Source organism: Hylaeus anthracinus, unplaced genomic scaffold (genome assembly GCF_026225885.1).
Source record: "Hylaeus anthracinus isolate JK02 unplaced genomic scaffold, UHH_iyHylAnth1.0_haploid 3, whole genome shotgun sequence".
NCBI classification, from domain to species: Eukaryota; Metazoa; Arthropoda; class Insecta; order Hymenoptera; family Colletidae; genus Hylaeus; species Hylaeus anthracinus.
Window position 1 is genome coordinate 15,087,446 of NW_026535284.1, and position 14,277 is coordinate 15,101,722.

The 14,277-nt window shown below is 46.7% G+C and overlaps 2 protein-coding genes across 5 annotated transcripts in view; both read left to right on the forward strand.

The window, feature by feature from the left end:
* The window catches only part of LOC128893705 (CCR4-NOT transcription complex subunit 6-like), a 56,996-nt gene that overhangs the window by 9,373 nt on the left and 33,346 nt on the right, over nucleotides 1–14,277 (forward strand). The gene's annotated exons all lie outside the window — the stretch shown is intronic.
* LOC128893703 (uncharacterized) lies at nucleotides 969–4,956 on the forward strand. The gene has a single exon (XM_054154869.1). It carries the CDS (start codon nucleotides 1,386–1,388, stop codon nucleotides 3,279–3,281), a length of 1,896 nt encoding a protein of 631 aa, XP_054010844.1. The 5' UTR covers nucleotides 969–1,385; the 3' UTR covers nucleotides 3,282–4,956.

Below are 14,277 nucleotides of genomic sequence, written 5' to 3' on the forward strand. Positions count from 1 at the left end.
ACTGGAGAACAAGCACGAGGTTCACTGGCTTGATAACGGCAGTTACTTCGCTCCAGATGAGACGTTCTAGAGAAGAGTAGGTGGGTCGTGTGCGAGGGTTCAACCGAGGGCGGCCGCGGGCGATTGATGACTTGTGACCCACTTTTTAAGGCTTACGACCTAGATGCGAGGGTGCCGTAGCTCGATCTAAGATATCGGGCTTCCTTCCTTTTCTACGGACCAATTACGTTTCCCTTGTTTTTCGTTCTTTTACTTTTCCCAGGCTCTGCCGTTCGTCTAGCGTAGAAATGAGTTCGAAGCCTTTCTAAAGTAAACGAAACGAAGAAAAACACCTTGCTCGCGTGTACCGCGACAGAGAATCACCTAGAATTACCTAGACTTTGGTAACAACGAACTTATCGAGGAAATCGATACGGTTTTTTTTTTTTTTTTTTGTTTTCGCGACAAAGAGTAGAGAAGAAATACGACGGTAAAAGTGGTTCCGATGGTCGAGAGCACCGCTGACGAAATAAAAATTCATACCCGTCGGTATACCTTTGAAAAGTTCAGAGAAACTTGGCAAGCAGAGCAACTTGGCTTTCTTCGACGCCTCTCTAAATTGTGACAGGCCGCCCCGTCCGCCGGAAGGAGCGCTATTATGTGTATACAAGCGGAGTACGGGAGTGATAAAGCTTCGTTAAGTGGTGTAGCGCGGTGCGGTGCATAGAAAGGCGGCGGCGGCGGCGGCGGCGGCGGGGACAAGGAAAGGTGGGGATGTGTCTCTGTCGGCGGTGAAGTTTGGTAGCGGAGACGGGAGAGAGGTGGGGGATGTTTCTGGCGGCGGTGAAGCGTGGTAGTATTGGCGAACCGGGGGCAGGAGAAGGGTGGGGATACGTCTGGCGGCGGCGTGTGCGGTATATAGCGATGTCGGACCAGCAACGGCGGAGGTGGAAAGGTCCAAGGAGTGGGGGAACCGCCTCGCCGCAGATTGAACCGACAGACGGAGTGGGCGCGTTGCTGAATCGTGCCTCAGTATCGCTCCGACCGCCGTCGACTACGGTTCATTCGTTGCTCCGATGTATCCTCGTTGTGTCGTGGTCGCATAAACCCTAAACGAACCTCGGTGCGAGTGAAACGCGACGCGTACGACGAGATAGCATCGGGAGAGCATCGTTCGGAGTGGTGTCGATCGAACGAATCCCTAATGACAATGGGCTAAACCTGTGCATCGATTCTCTCGATAGAAGTCCGACAGAGGCCTAGTCTCGACCGGATCTGGGTCAATGGATTATCGTAAACGTATCACAGCGACGCGTTAATCGAGAACTTGAGTTAAACTCGATGAAGCGTTAACAGCATCCGACGGTGGTGACGATATATTAAACGGCGTTCCGGGGCACTGTAAGATGAGCCCTGCCTCCCAAGGCGTCGTAGAGGTGGAGCGTTACATCGGCAGTTGCCTAATATCCTCGAATCGAAGGCCAGGCTCGCACAAGGCGGTCGTGAAGCAGCAAGAGCCTTCGTTACACGGAAAGACGCGTTGTTACGGTGGACAGAACCTGATAAACACCGGCGATCAGGTGCAATATGGTCCCGGCGATTGGACAGGCGCTCCTTTGATATCCATGACTAGCCCGCGCAGATGTAATCAGAGGTCGGTTAGCCTACAACCACAACCACAACAACAGCCACAGGCTTGCGAGGTGTCGACACACCTGCCCAAGAATCCACTCTCCAGGCTAGCCATTCACACGCAGGGAGCGCCGTTGATCTTGGCAGGCCGGTTTCCCAATCGCAAGATACATAACACCGTGAACGGCATCGCCAACGCGCTTTGCAACGCAGCGGTTAGCAGTTACGTTTACGGCAATGGAAACATGCTGAGATGTCCGCCGTCCCGGCCTCAGAGGCACACGGCGGACCACGCCAAGAAGCAGCAAGCGAGTTCGAAGTCGGACCTGTGCTCGAGCAAAGAGACCGTAGCTGTGGTCGCGATGGGAGCCAACATCGCCAACATCGATTCGTTGAGCATCGCCAGCGACGAGAGTTCGGGATCGAACAACTCCGAGAACAGCCTGCCCCGTATAATAAAGCCACGAAAGCGCAGGAAGAAGGACAGGAAACCGGTGAACAACTTGGTCGCTATCGACGTTGTTCAACAGGAGGACCAGCAACAAGAGCCAGCGTTGGCTGTCGAGCAACCGAACTTGAAACCGTACGTGCCGGTCTGTTACGAGCAGCGTTTCGAGGCCTTGCCTCAGATTAGGAATCACAGGAGGCTGCCGATCGGAAGGAAAAACGTGCTGCACGGTTGCAGGGCCCAGACGCCCGGTATACAGGAACCGACGGACGTCAAGCAGAAGCAAACGCACCGGCATATGGAACCGAACGACGCCAGGCAGGAGCAAACACACCGTCGCGTGGAACCCACCGACGCCAGACAGAGGCAAACACACCGGCGCATGGAAGCTACCGACGCGAGGCACGAGCACGCAGACCGACATATGGAAGTGAAAGTGCCGGACGACAACAGACTAGTGGAAATTCACACGGTTCCTTCGAGAGGTCACAGACACGCTCGCCAGCCGACCAACAACCTTCCGATGTTTCCGCAGGAATACAGCGTGCTGGCAGGGTGCAGAAACAACAAAGAGGGGTTAGGGTCGTGCCAGTGTCGGTACTGCGACCCCTCGGGAGTTATTTGGGACGTGGATCAGAACTGTTACTCGCCCTTCTTGACCTCGAGTACCGGCCACTTTCCTCACGTGCCGTTTCTCGCCCGGCCGACTTCGCACTGCCGCAATCAGAGCATAGAGAGGCTTAGCGGTTTGGTCCACGAGGAAAAAGATCCCGGGCCCGGTGTTGTTCTCAGACGCAGCTGGAGCGACCCTACCAGTTACTTCAGCGAGGACAACATTGGCGCTCCTAGCAAAGACGTTGGTGTGATCGGTGACCGGTGGCAGGGTGACAGTGGGAAACACAGGACGCTCTGGCACGGTGACACCAGCGGGTTCCTGGCGAATAATCCGGGACTGGGGACCGATATGCCGAGCAACGGTTTCGTCTGCCAACGGCAGAAGGGTCTGGAGGTCTCCACGGAGATCATCACGTCGCCCAACGGTCACAGAGACCTGGAAATTAAGTTCTATTCGCCGTCGCTGAACGCCAACGCTCCCGACGACGAGAAAATCCTCTTCGCCGAGGAAGCGGACGACGACGAGGAGGATTTCAGCGACATTTGGAGCTATCACGAGTCGAAGTTGCAGCAGGATTTTCGCACGTTGCTGCAAGCGGAGGAATGAACGCGAACGAGAATTTGTGATTGTGGGAATATCGAGCGACGGCGATGAGAGATTATGCGCGAGTGTGTGAAAAAGGTGGTACTACTGGAAGTTTGAATCAATTTGATCGGCTGGAGAATAAAATCGAGGGATTATGTGAAACGGAAATTTCGTGCCGAGTCGAAAATATCGATCGGTGTCGTTTGTTACGTTACCGTGTGGTAGCCGAGTAGGCTGTTGCGCGCGACACGAGACATGTCTCATCGAAACACGAACCACTGTGTGGAGTAATACGATGGCCCGATATTTTTCTTTGTATTTAAATAAACACGTAAGAACGTGTGTGTCGCGCTATACGTCGCACGTTTTACTTTGTGCAAACATCCGGGGAACACGTAGAGAATCGTTTCGGTTGAAACGTGCTTCCTGGAAGCCACGGAAATAAATGTAAACGAACGATAGCGTGTTATACGCAAAATATCTTTGCGCGATAGATCGATAATTTGTTCATATTCTGCGATATCACGTTTCTTCTGTAAAACTTCAACTACAAATTTTCTATCGATTCGTACGGAGTTCTTAAATAATTGCTTGCATTTAAATACTCGTTGGAAATGTACTACTGTACGCTTCTAACGAGAAACGTGTTTATTTGCAAAGTTATTTTCCAGGGTAGAAATATTCTGGATGAAATTGAGCTCGTTTTTGGAGATACGAGTCTCAAATGGAATAATATCTTCTGTTTACACTTTTTCCTATAATCTCCGCAAAGAAATCGTTCCAAGAAATTTAAACGCGTTTACGTAAAGTAGGACATGCGTATAGGATCCACAAAAGAATGTTTATTCTTACGTGTATCTCTAAATATGAACGAAAAACATTGGGCGCATTTCTCGTGCAGCTGGAGATTGTTCGCAAAAGTCTTGGACGAACCGTTCTACGTTTGCAAGATGGCCCGATTCTACGGCAAACAGATATAGGTCGCGTTAGAAAACGTAACGGCTCATCCAAAATCGCTGTTCGCTCGCCTCAATGTATCTTATGCGTTTGAAAATGATCGTTGGGAGTTTACGCAAGTCTCGCGTTAGGTTCGAGGTTCGTACGAAGAGGGCGCCGTCCCCTACTAAATTGTATACCGGTGGCGCCATTTACACGATCGGACGAGTCGTAACTGTATTCGCTTTAGTCGAAGCACGTCGTAACCTACAAAACGTAACACGCAACGTAACGAGCCGACCGACCACGTTTGCGAATAGATCGGCTCGTTCTTGTCAAAGAATTTTCCTTGGTCTTTCGGACCAGCGTGAAAAAAAACATTACGTAATTTGTCCAAGGGTTTCCAAACTTGGCTGCACCTTACTTGCGACGGACCTAAAATTTTTTAATTTCTTTTAGATAATCCTGTAGATTTCGGCGAGAAAAATCCGGAAATGCTAGTTTTAAGGCGAGGAATCGACTAGTTCAGAAATTATGAGCAGTTAAATGTGGCATTTTACCGTATCTGACCGACACTTTCGGCGCCATGTTGTCTTGTAGCCATACCCTGTCGGTAAAACAGATTCTCGGTGATGACGGACTACATTATGTACCTATACGTACATTTGGGCCTATATTTTCGGGATTTTTTTCTAGAGTACGAATTCAACTTTTGAATCGTCTGTCAAATACGGTCAAAAGGTTCACCTTCAACTGCCTTTAACTTTCACCTTTAACTTCTGAACCGGTGGATTCCTCGCCTGAAAACTAGCATTTTCGAATTCCACTCGCCGAAATCTACAGGATTATGTAAAAAAAAAAAAAAAAAAACTTGAAAATTTTAGGTCCGCCAAAGTAAAGTTTAACCCAAAACTTATTTGGCAATCCGTTTCGGGCAACGTTCGAATCGTTCCAGCGAGCTCCTCGAATGATTTTAGTGCCCTCTGAATTGTTTCGGTGCCCCTCGAATCGTTTCTGTCCCGCCTTTGATAGTTCGAACGCCCTCCATTTGCGGTGACGCTTTGGGAAGCCCGGTTCAGACGGTAACCGTAGATTTTAAGGCGATTTTAGGTTACAACCGTTGTCTATATGTGCATAGATGTCGCGCGTTGAACAGTCCACCATTTTGTTTAGCATCGAAACTTGCACGACGATACGATGACGCGGCAATTTCGAAGACCGAATCGCGGGAAATATTGCTCGTTAGACTCTAAACAACATCGTATTGCTAACGACATTGTTCAGTAATATTTAACAATATTTGGCAATATTTCTCTCTTTCTTGCTGTTGTCCTTTACGAAAGCGGCACTACAATTTGCGTGAATGACAATTGTTGTTGTCTCGATAACGTCGTCGTTGGTATATTTTTCACGTGTAAAGAACGTTGCGCACGCTAAAAAAAGAAGGAGATGGGGAGCAGAAAATCGAACATTTCTAGGAATCGCCCGTTATTTCAAATAATTCAGATACACACCTCTTTGTATTCGTTACAAATATCATTGTGTGTTCGGAAAATATTCATACGCGACACGAGTTGTAATTTCATCGCTCGACTCTTCTCCCTTACTCTTTCCGAATGTATTTATTTAAAAAGTGGTCGTTCGACGGGACCGCGATGACGATGACGCAACGACGATACATACACTCTTATCCGACACATATTCGTCGTTCGGACTACCAACGTCGCTTTAGTACTGTACCGTCTCGAAATACACTGTTTGAAAAAGTGAATAAAGAAAGAACAAAGAAATTCTTCACGAGTTTCATCGAAACCCAAACCAAACCAGACCTGAACGTCTTACCGACCGAGCGATTCGAAATTTGGCGGAGAGGTTTGATGACGAAACCTGGGTCTGTTCGCGATAAGAATCCTTCGGAAAAAATACGAATCTTCACGTTCGAAATCTAAGGCCAACGATTAACGCGTCGTTTCCGATAGCTGACACGCGAGTTGTTGGATGAAATTTATGCTCGTAATTATTACGATAGCAGGATAAGCGAGTTACACGGCAGTAATAAATGCGCCTCGTTAGTAATGTTCATTTGAATTTCAAAGAGCAACGTGGAAAAATTAATCTGAATAACGCTTTTTTTGTGTCTCTCGACTTGTTATTTTGTGGAGTTAATCGATTCGACGAATGAAAAACTGGTGGAAATGGTGGTATTCTCGGATAAGGATATCAACGCGACCGTACGATTGGTTGCTTCGGTACACGATATTTATAAAGGTACGCTCCACGTTGAACTAAATCGGTTTCGCGAAACTGCTTCGATTCTTGCGGGAAGGATTGCCCTTTAACCGACTATAATAAGCGTCGGGGCCGTGTCGAGGCACATTCTGGCATTATAGCGAAACCTTTCGTGATATGTCAAGAGGAAACCAACGAACGGGATCTCGTTGCACTCCTAGACCGCTTGTATCCCTGGTTCGGTCTACGTAGTTTCTTCCATGGAGCGAGAGCTCTTCGCGTCCCCATTATCGCGTCTGCTTCCCTCTTTCGAAAAGAAAACAACATCTGTCGAGTCTCGAATCCGTATCTCAAAGGAATTAAAGAGCAAAAAGGCGAGGTGTGATTCGACGAGCTTCTCTCAAACATTCTTTCTGAACTTTTCTATCGAAACGATCCCGTACTTTCATTATAAAATTGAACATGCCACTCGAAAGGATTTAATAATTAATTATTAGGTAGTAAATTAATTATATTAAACGTCTAGAGATTTACGAACGAGGGTGTAAGTATCGGTGTCCGAAGCGTCGCGTGGTCCGAATGGAATGGAAAGTAACCTAAAATCGGTCCCGCGCGAAACGCGCGAGCGCCGAGTGCCCAACTCCGGTGGACGCGATACACGGCCGAATAACGAACGAATCATACGATTTCTCGCCACGGTGAACACATAACAAAATCGTGGTTCACTTTCTCCTCTCAGGCTCGTCCTCAATTGCGAGAAGTCGAGACTGTGGCCCTAATTATACGGGCGAGGTGGCAGAGGCCAGTCCAGCGAATAATTATTTTCTGTTTCGGGTTGGCAGACAGACCCCTTTCACTTGCTCATAGAAGACCAGCGCAGGGACGCTGAAATTAAAAAACCTTCTTTTCTCTTCGTTTTTCTCCCAGCTTTCTCGTTTCTTCAGAGTTCGTTTCGGTATCGATGCACATCGGTATCGATGCACGATACGTATCGTGCGTTTTACGGTACTTTGTCGCGTCTCTCGTGCCTTTTTCGAAATTTCGTGTCAATTCTCTTGGGATGTCGCACAGTCGAGGTGTGGCAAACCATCGCGCTTCGCTCGGAACAGTGCAGAAACTGTCGTAGATGACGAATAGTTTGCGTCCAAATGAATCATCCGTTTCGAAACGGATCCTATTACTTCGCGATCTACTCTTCGAACGCGTGTATCCGTGTCGCTTGCCATCGATCCGATGCCTAGCAACCGTTCAGCACCCGCGAATCCGATTTTCGTTAAAATAACGAATTTCTTTTTCTCGAGTGGCGTCCATCGAACGACGACAATTTTTTGTACGACCGAGAGAATCGCGCAATGGCACGCGCGACCCTTGCGTACCAACGCGCGACATTACCTTTGTGTAGGTAAAGGTGACACGAGAATGCTTACGGCGTGTGCCTTGTTTCCCCTCTCGAGTGCAGACGTCGGTGTCGCCTCTTAAGGTCAACGACTGACAAAAACTCACCGCGGAAGATGTTCCATTTAGGATTGCTCGCGCACTTGGTTTAAAAGTTGCTTAGCTGGGATATGACGGCTAGACAGCATCGATAACCAGCAATAAATCGTACGCTGTCAGGTTCCTTTCATCTCGGAACCTAACCTCGATTTATGATGAACTTACATCGCGCTTCGTTAACGGTTCGGATTGGAACCTTCGCCTCAGGCGTCGACGCGACCTAACGTTTATAAGGTCAGACTTTCCAGTTAGCTAGTGGTGCATCAGCTTCCTGTCGATATTTCTACCGAGTCGAAATTTTAACACTTTCGTCGTTTCAGAGCACAAGTTCGTTCCCGTGCTTGTGCATTCGTGCACTCGAAGATTTAAGGAGACTTTACTTTGCTTTAAAGAGCCGATTGATCGGTTACCGGTCGGTAAAGTGGTAAACATTGAGATGTCAATATGCATATGATATGTATACAAAATAAATCTGCATAAATCTGCATAAATCTGCGCAGTTGCACGCGTGTCCATTCGATAATTTATGGATTTTCGTCTAACGTAACGAACGTAGAAGCGCGCAGAAAGAAACGATAGAGATCCGACGAAATAAAGAAAAGCCGAGGAAGAAGTCGAGCGAGCCGGCGCGGCGCGGCGCGGCGCAGACATTGATTAAACTAGGAGCAGTTGCCCCGGCATACCAAGATAATGCTACTAAATTATAGGATGCCATGCCATAAAATGCCTGACGTATCGCAATTAAAGGCAAATCCGAATAAGTTAACCAAGTCCAAGTATCCCCGTTCTGGTTTATCGTCGGTGGGATCATGATAAACCAGAAGGTTCCTACCAACGTGTTTAGCTCTCGTTCAGATGGTATCGCGGAGGTGCCAATGAGCAGGTGTGCATGCTACATGCCGCTTATCTTCGCGTCTATCGCTGCCACAGTTATGGGGACGAGCACTCCTGTGCGTTTATTTCAATTAAACTTTTCGTTGGCAGATCCGTTTTGAGGTGTGGAATTACCAACCGCAAAGTTCTTCCTACGAATTATGTTTATTTTTAACCGACTTTGAAAAGGAGAAAGTTACTCAATTCGACATGTATATATATATATATATATATTTTTTTTTTCGAAGGAGTCAACATTTCTTTTGGTTCAGTAGTTCTTTTAATTTTCCAAGTTCTTCCTATTTGCGAGGCTAGGCAATAGAAGGTTAAACGAGCGTAAAAGGAGTCCGTTTTCGTTTTCTAGTAACGAACCAACTAATTTCTAATCTCGTTTAACACGTTCATGCCGGCATGCATCATCGATAGGTCACACATTGCGCCGAACAGTGCAATCGGCCGTCTCACGGCGTCTCACGGCGCGCGACACTAAAGAACCGTGCCGGCGTCAACGTGTTAATCGACCGTGAAATTTTCTAACAAACCGGGTGCGTCGAAACTAGAAAAAAAAAAAAAAACCTCGGAGATTTTATGAACGTACAAGCGCGAGACAAGCATTAGAAATAACTTTCGTCGAGTATTCGAGTTCTATTAAAAAGTAACTGACGTACGCTATGCTTCGAGACGTAATAGTTACGTAACGATATACTTTGATTCGGTGCATTCGATAACTGCCGGTTGTAATTGTTACGTAAGTACGATCGCTAAGTAGCTATCTATGACTTCTTTTAAGAATCGAAATATCGTATAACGTTAATTGCTACAATTACAATGGTATATAATTCGTGAAAGTTTTGCGACTCTCGAAAGGTTCACTTTTGCCGAATGTAACACGCGTATACAGGGTGTCCCAAAAATGTTGTAACACGTTGAAAGGGGTGGTTCAGGAGGTGATTAGAAACAACTTTTTCCTTAGCGAAAATGTTGTCCGAGACTGCGTTGAGGAGATATTAAGAGAAAACCCCGACCAATCAGAGCGCGCGTATACCGATGTAGCGGTCGCGCTAGGTGGCCGCTCTCGTACGCTACCGCGGCCGCTCCACCGGCATACTCGCGCTCTGATTGGTCGGGGTTTTCTCTTAATATCTCCTCAACAAAGCCTCGGACAACATTTTCGCTAAGGAAAAAGTTGTTTCAAATCACCTCTACTCTGTATATACAGGGTGTCCCAAAAATGTTGTAACACGTTGAAAGGGGTGATTCAGGAGGTGATTTGAAACAACTTTTTCCTTAGCGAAAATGTTGTCCGAGGCTTCGTTGAGGAGATATTAAGAGAAAACCCCGACCAATCAGAGCGCGAGTATGCCGGTGGAGCGGCCGCGGTAGCGTACGAGAGCGGCCACCTAGCGCGACCGCTACATCGGTCTACGCGCGCTCTGATTGGTCGGGGTTTTCTCTTAATATCTCCTCAACGAAGCCTCGGACAACATTTTCGCTAAGGAAAAAGTTGTTTCAAATCACCTCCCGAACCACCCCTTTCAACGTGTTACAACATTTTTAGGACACCCTGTATATCCGTGGCAAGCACGGATAATCGATAACCAGAAGTGGCTGCATCTTCCCTCCCACCGTTTCATCTTTGCCTTTTTATCGGTTCATCGATCGCTATCCTGCCGCGTATCGATGTGGCTCGACACATCTAGACCACTCGCAGAATTATATCTCTCGTTAACCCTGACGAGCCTAATGGACCGTTACACGAGCCAAGTAATTACTGCGCTACGCGGTATGAAATAAAAAGTGGCGCGCGAGTTGGACTCCCCGTTACTGAACAGATTCTCCGATTCCCAGGAGAAATCTCTGCGTTATCTCGCTCCTTAACCCAGACCTGATACAGACTGGCAAATTATGCGACACTGGGTGAATTAGGAAATTAAAATTTGTTGGTGCTGCCCGTGGTTATACGTTCGTGGTGTTCGTGGAACTTTTCCACGAGATATACCGTACGGGAGCGTGAGCCGCGTATAAACGTGTTTTGCGGCATTCATAGAAATCTCGAGCGTGATTAATTCTAAATTTTGTATAGTTTTATTACGCGTACTATAGAAAGTAATCATACTCGTTTCGCGAATGCCGCCAACAGGCGGCAGTAGGACCCGTAAAGTGTTTCGTGGGTGTCGAAAGGGTTGAACTCGAGATTACTCTACGTCGATCCACGAACATCTAACTCTTCCTTTCTACGAAACTATTTGTAACAGCTTAACGAATCCTGCACAGGTATAATCCAGTTCTTATCACAAACCTGTCCTAATACTAATGTTAGACCCAATTCCGAGCCGTTCATTTTTTCAAACAAATATTTGATACACATGCAGCGCGCACTTGTGTCTAACATCCGAGAGGTTAACGCTCCACTTTTGAAGCATACTTTCCTTTCTAGCACAAAACGATACCGCGTTAGAGTAGGTACACCAGTTTCTCCCGATGATCATCTATCAGAACGATCGAATAGACTCATTCCCTCGTGGACGAAAAACTAAACGAACCATGATTAATCGAATCCCATGAACACGATCATATCTTCATTATACCGGATTCAGCCTCGACATCACGCGAGAGGACAACGAATGATCTTTCGATACCGACCTACTGCGGGTCCAAAGACCGATCGATTCAATTTCGTTGTTGCGTACCTACGCTATCAACCACGATCACGCTGGCCGCTGGTAAGATCAATGCATCCATCGTTGCTGTCAATGAACGCGGTAAGAAATCCCGCGAAAGAGCAAGGCGACTCATGACCGAGTCTCCGGCGCGAATATAAATGTAATTGTAGATGCAAAGTGGTACAATAATGGCTGGAAAGGATCTCGAGTTATTCCGCGGCGCAACTTATCAAGGAGTAAAGTGAAAGGCCGATGAACTTTCAATTGAACGAATAGTTGGGCTCTTTGCGCAACTTGTGCACGCTGCGATGTTTGAACTTACCGTATTTGTACGATTTGCTTCCAATTACGCGAGCGTGCCGATATAACGGTTCGAAGTATTTCGATTATTTAGTATTTCGATAGATTCTGAATAAAACCGCGATAAACTCCAACCTCGGTTGGAGGGTGAAAGAAGCATCGAAAACTGTATTTTCGTCTTCGGTGGAATCCGGAATTTCACGGGAAAGAGTTAACAAAGGTATCGTTGTTTTACGCGATGTTTACGCCGGCGTGTACCACCGGTGGCTCACGCTTATGTATCTATCAGATGGCACGTACCTCCGCGCCGCCCCGTGGCAAGAATCACGAATAGCAACGCACCGGGCGTAAACGTGTCGAAGGAACGATATCGGTAACACCGTTCGATAATCGTTCTTTAACCAACTTTGCCGTCGTCTTCGATCTAAAAACCAGTCGTTCGTTTCTCTATTAATTTTCCTCGATCGTCATTTCTTAATCCTAATTTCTTTTTTCCATTGTTTCAGGTAAGTGAATAGAGCTGCTACGGTTTCTGCACGCAACTTTCTTACAGCCAGTGACTTCGTTCGAAGAATTCAATAAATTCAGCGAAGAACGGTTCTGCAGTATCACGTGGTGCGACATTATAGTGAGTATCAGTCACGATTACTTCTACACATAAGTATATTACACGTTATCAGATTGATACTAAACGAATGTATCCTGTCACGAATATCGATCCGATCGACAAATTTCACGCAGGAAGAAACTCGATGTATCAGGTTGTCCCAAAAGTTTCTTCCATTTCATTGTTACAAGTAATACATACACAATGTTTTGTCTCTGATAAAATATATACTTATATTACATTATTGAATCGTGTAACGATTCATTTTGCTCCATTACCGTCGCAACGTCAATATCTACGAAATTAGATCGTCCGTTTATATAAACACTGCCACGCAAAATAATTGAGTGGAAATTACAAAAGAAACTTTCGGGACAACCTAGTAAAACACGATGGATCGTATCCGAAGCGATGTTTCTAATAGCATGGCCAAGTTATCCCAAGCTGGAACTCCACTCGCGGGTTATAAATAGGAAATAGATACTCGTGGTGGGATCTCCCCTTCACTTACAATTTTCTCATCGTTTCTTAAGCGGCCGCAAAGAACGCTAGGTGCATTCTACCTAATCCATTTTTCTCGACCTCTTTCCCGGCTAACGAGAGACTATCCGCGAAACCAGGTTAACCATGTAACAGGAAACCGCGTTTTGACGTAACGCTGAATACACTTTGTCGTCGGCTCGAGTGAGATCTACGCGTGTCTCTGTCCGATGGTACGCTATAAAATCCAAGCGTTTACATTTGGGAAGCTCGCGACCGTTTGGATCGGCGAATCGAAGTGAAACCACTCGTTCGGAAGAACGAAAGACAGAATTATCGTAATTGGCTGCCAAGCGATTCAGGTTGGACGACGTAGGTACCAACAAAATTAGAACCGTTTACCATTTACCGAACCGTTTACCATTCGGTAGAAGAACTGGTAACTCTGCAATTCGTAACTTCCGCGTCGAAATGACGGTAGGCAGGATTACGGCGGTTAAGATTAGCTCTGGATCATTTTCGTACGGTTCGGATGTTGGTTAGTTCGAATATTCGGATATTTTTGAAACGAAAGCGTTGGCGCTGGTTTATACGTCGTTGGAAAGTACGTCTCATGGGCTTGCAAATGTACTCGTTTGACAAGGTGCGCTCTCACCGTCTGCGCATTGTCCGTCTCCGCTCTATCGCAGATGCACTTTAGAAAGTGAACTTTAAAATGTTTACATGGAATCCGGTTGAAAGTGTGCGCAATGTAAGCGGCGAGAGTCGGCAGACGAGTTACAAACTCGCGCCGTGTAAGAATATGCCGCGAGTATCTTTGCATTGGAGCGAATAAATTCATTCTCCGTCCTTTACAAAGCGAACTTTTTATTTACAAAGGGAAACGGTGCGAACTCGAATCTCTCAATTACGGGCTACTATTCGTTTCTCGAAAAGTAGTCCCGAGAATGTTGACAACGGCACAAATCCACGTGAATCGTATACGTTCCCGTGCTGTTTAAATAGATGTTTACTTACGTGTATCTCCGGTAACGCGATAGAGCGCGCGAAAAAAACGAATGCACGATATGTTGAGCAATCCGTCGATGTAAAAAAGCAAGAAGTAAGAAATCTGAAGACAATGGAACGACAAGGAGGTCGGACGTTACCACAAAACATTTCTATCCCATAATTTTTCGCGTAATCGCTTTCTTCCGGCCAAACATACCGCAGCAGCGAAGTAATGAAACGAAACAACAGACTTCTTGGTGTTCCTTAAGAAGCATAACGGACGCCTGGAGAGTCAAACGTTCCCAGCAGTACTTAAACCTCGTAAAACGGTCGGCGTGGCGCTCTTTATTCTGCGCTAAACGCCAGTCGTGCCGGCGTGGCGCGGCGATGGTGTGCGCGAGAGAGAGAGAGAGAGAGAGAGAGAGAGAGAGAGAGAGAGAGAGAG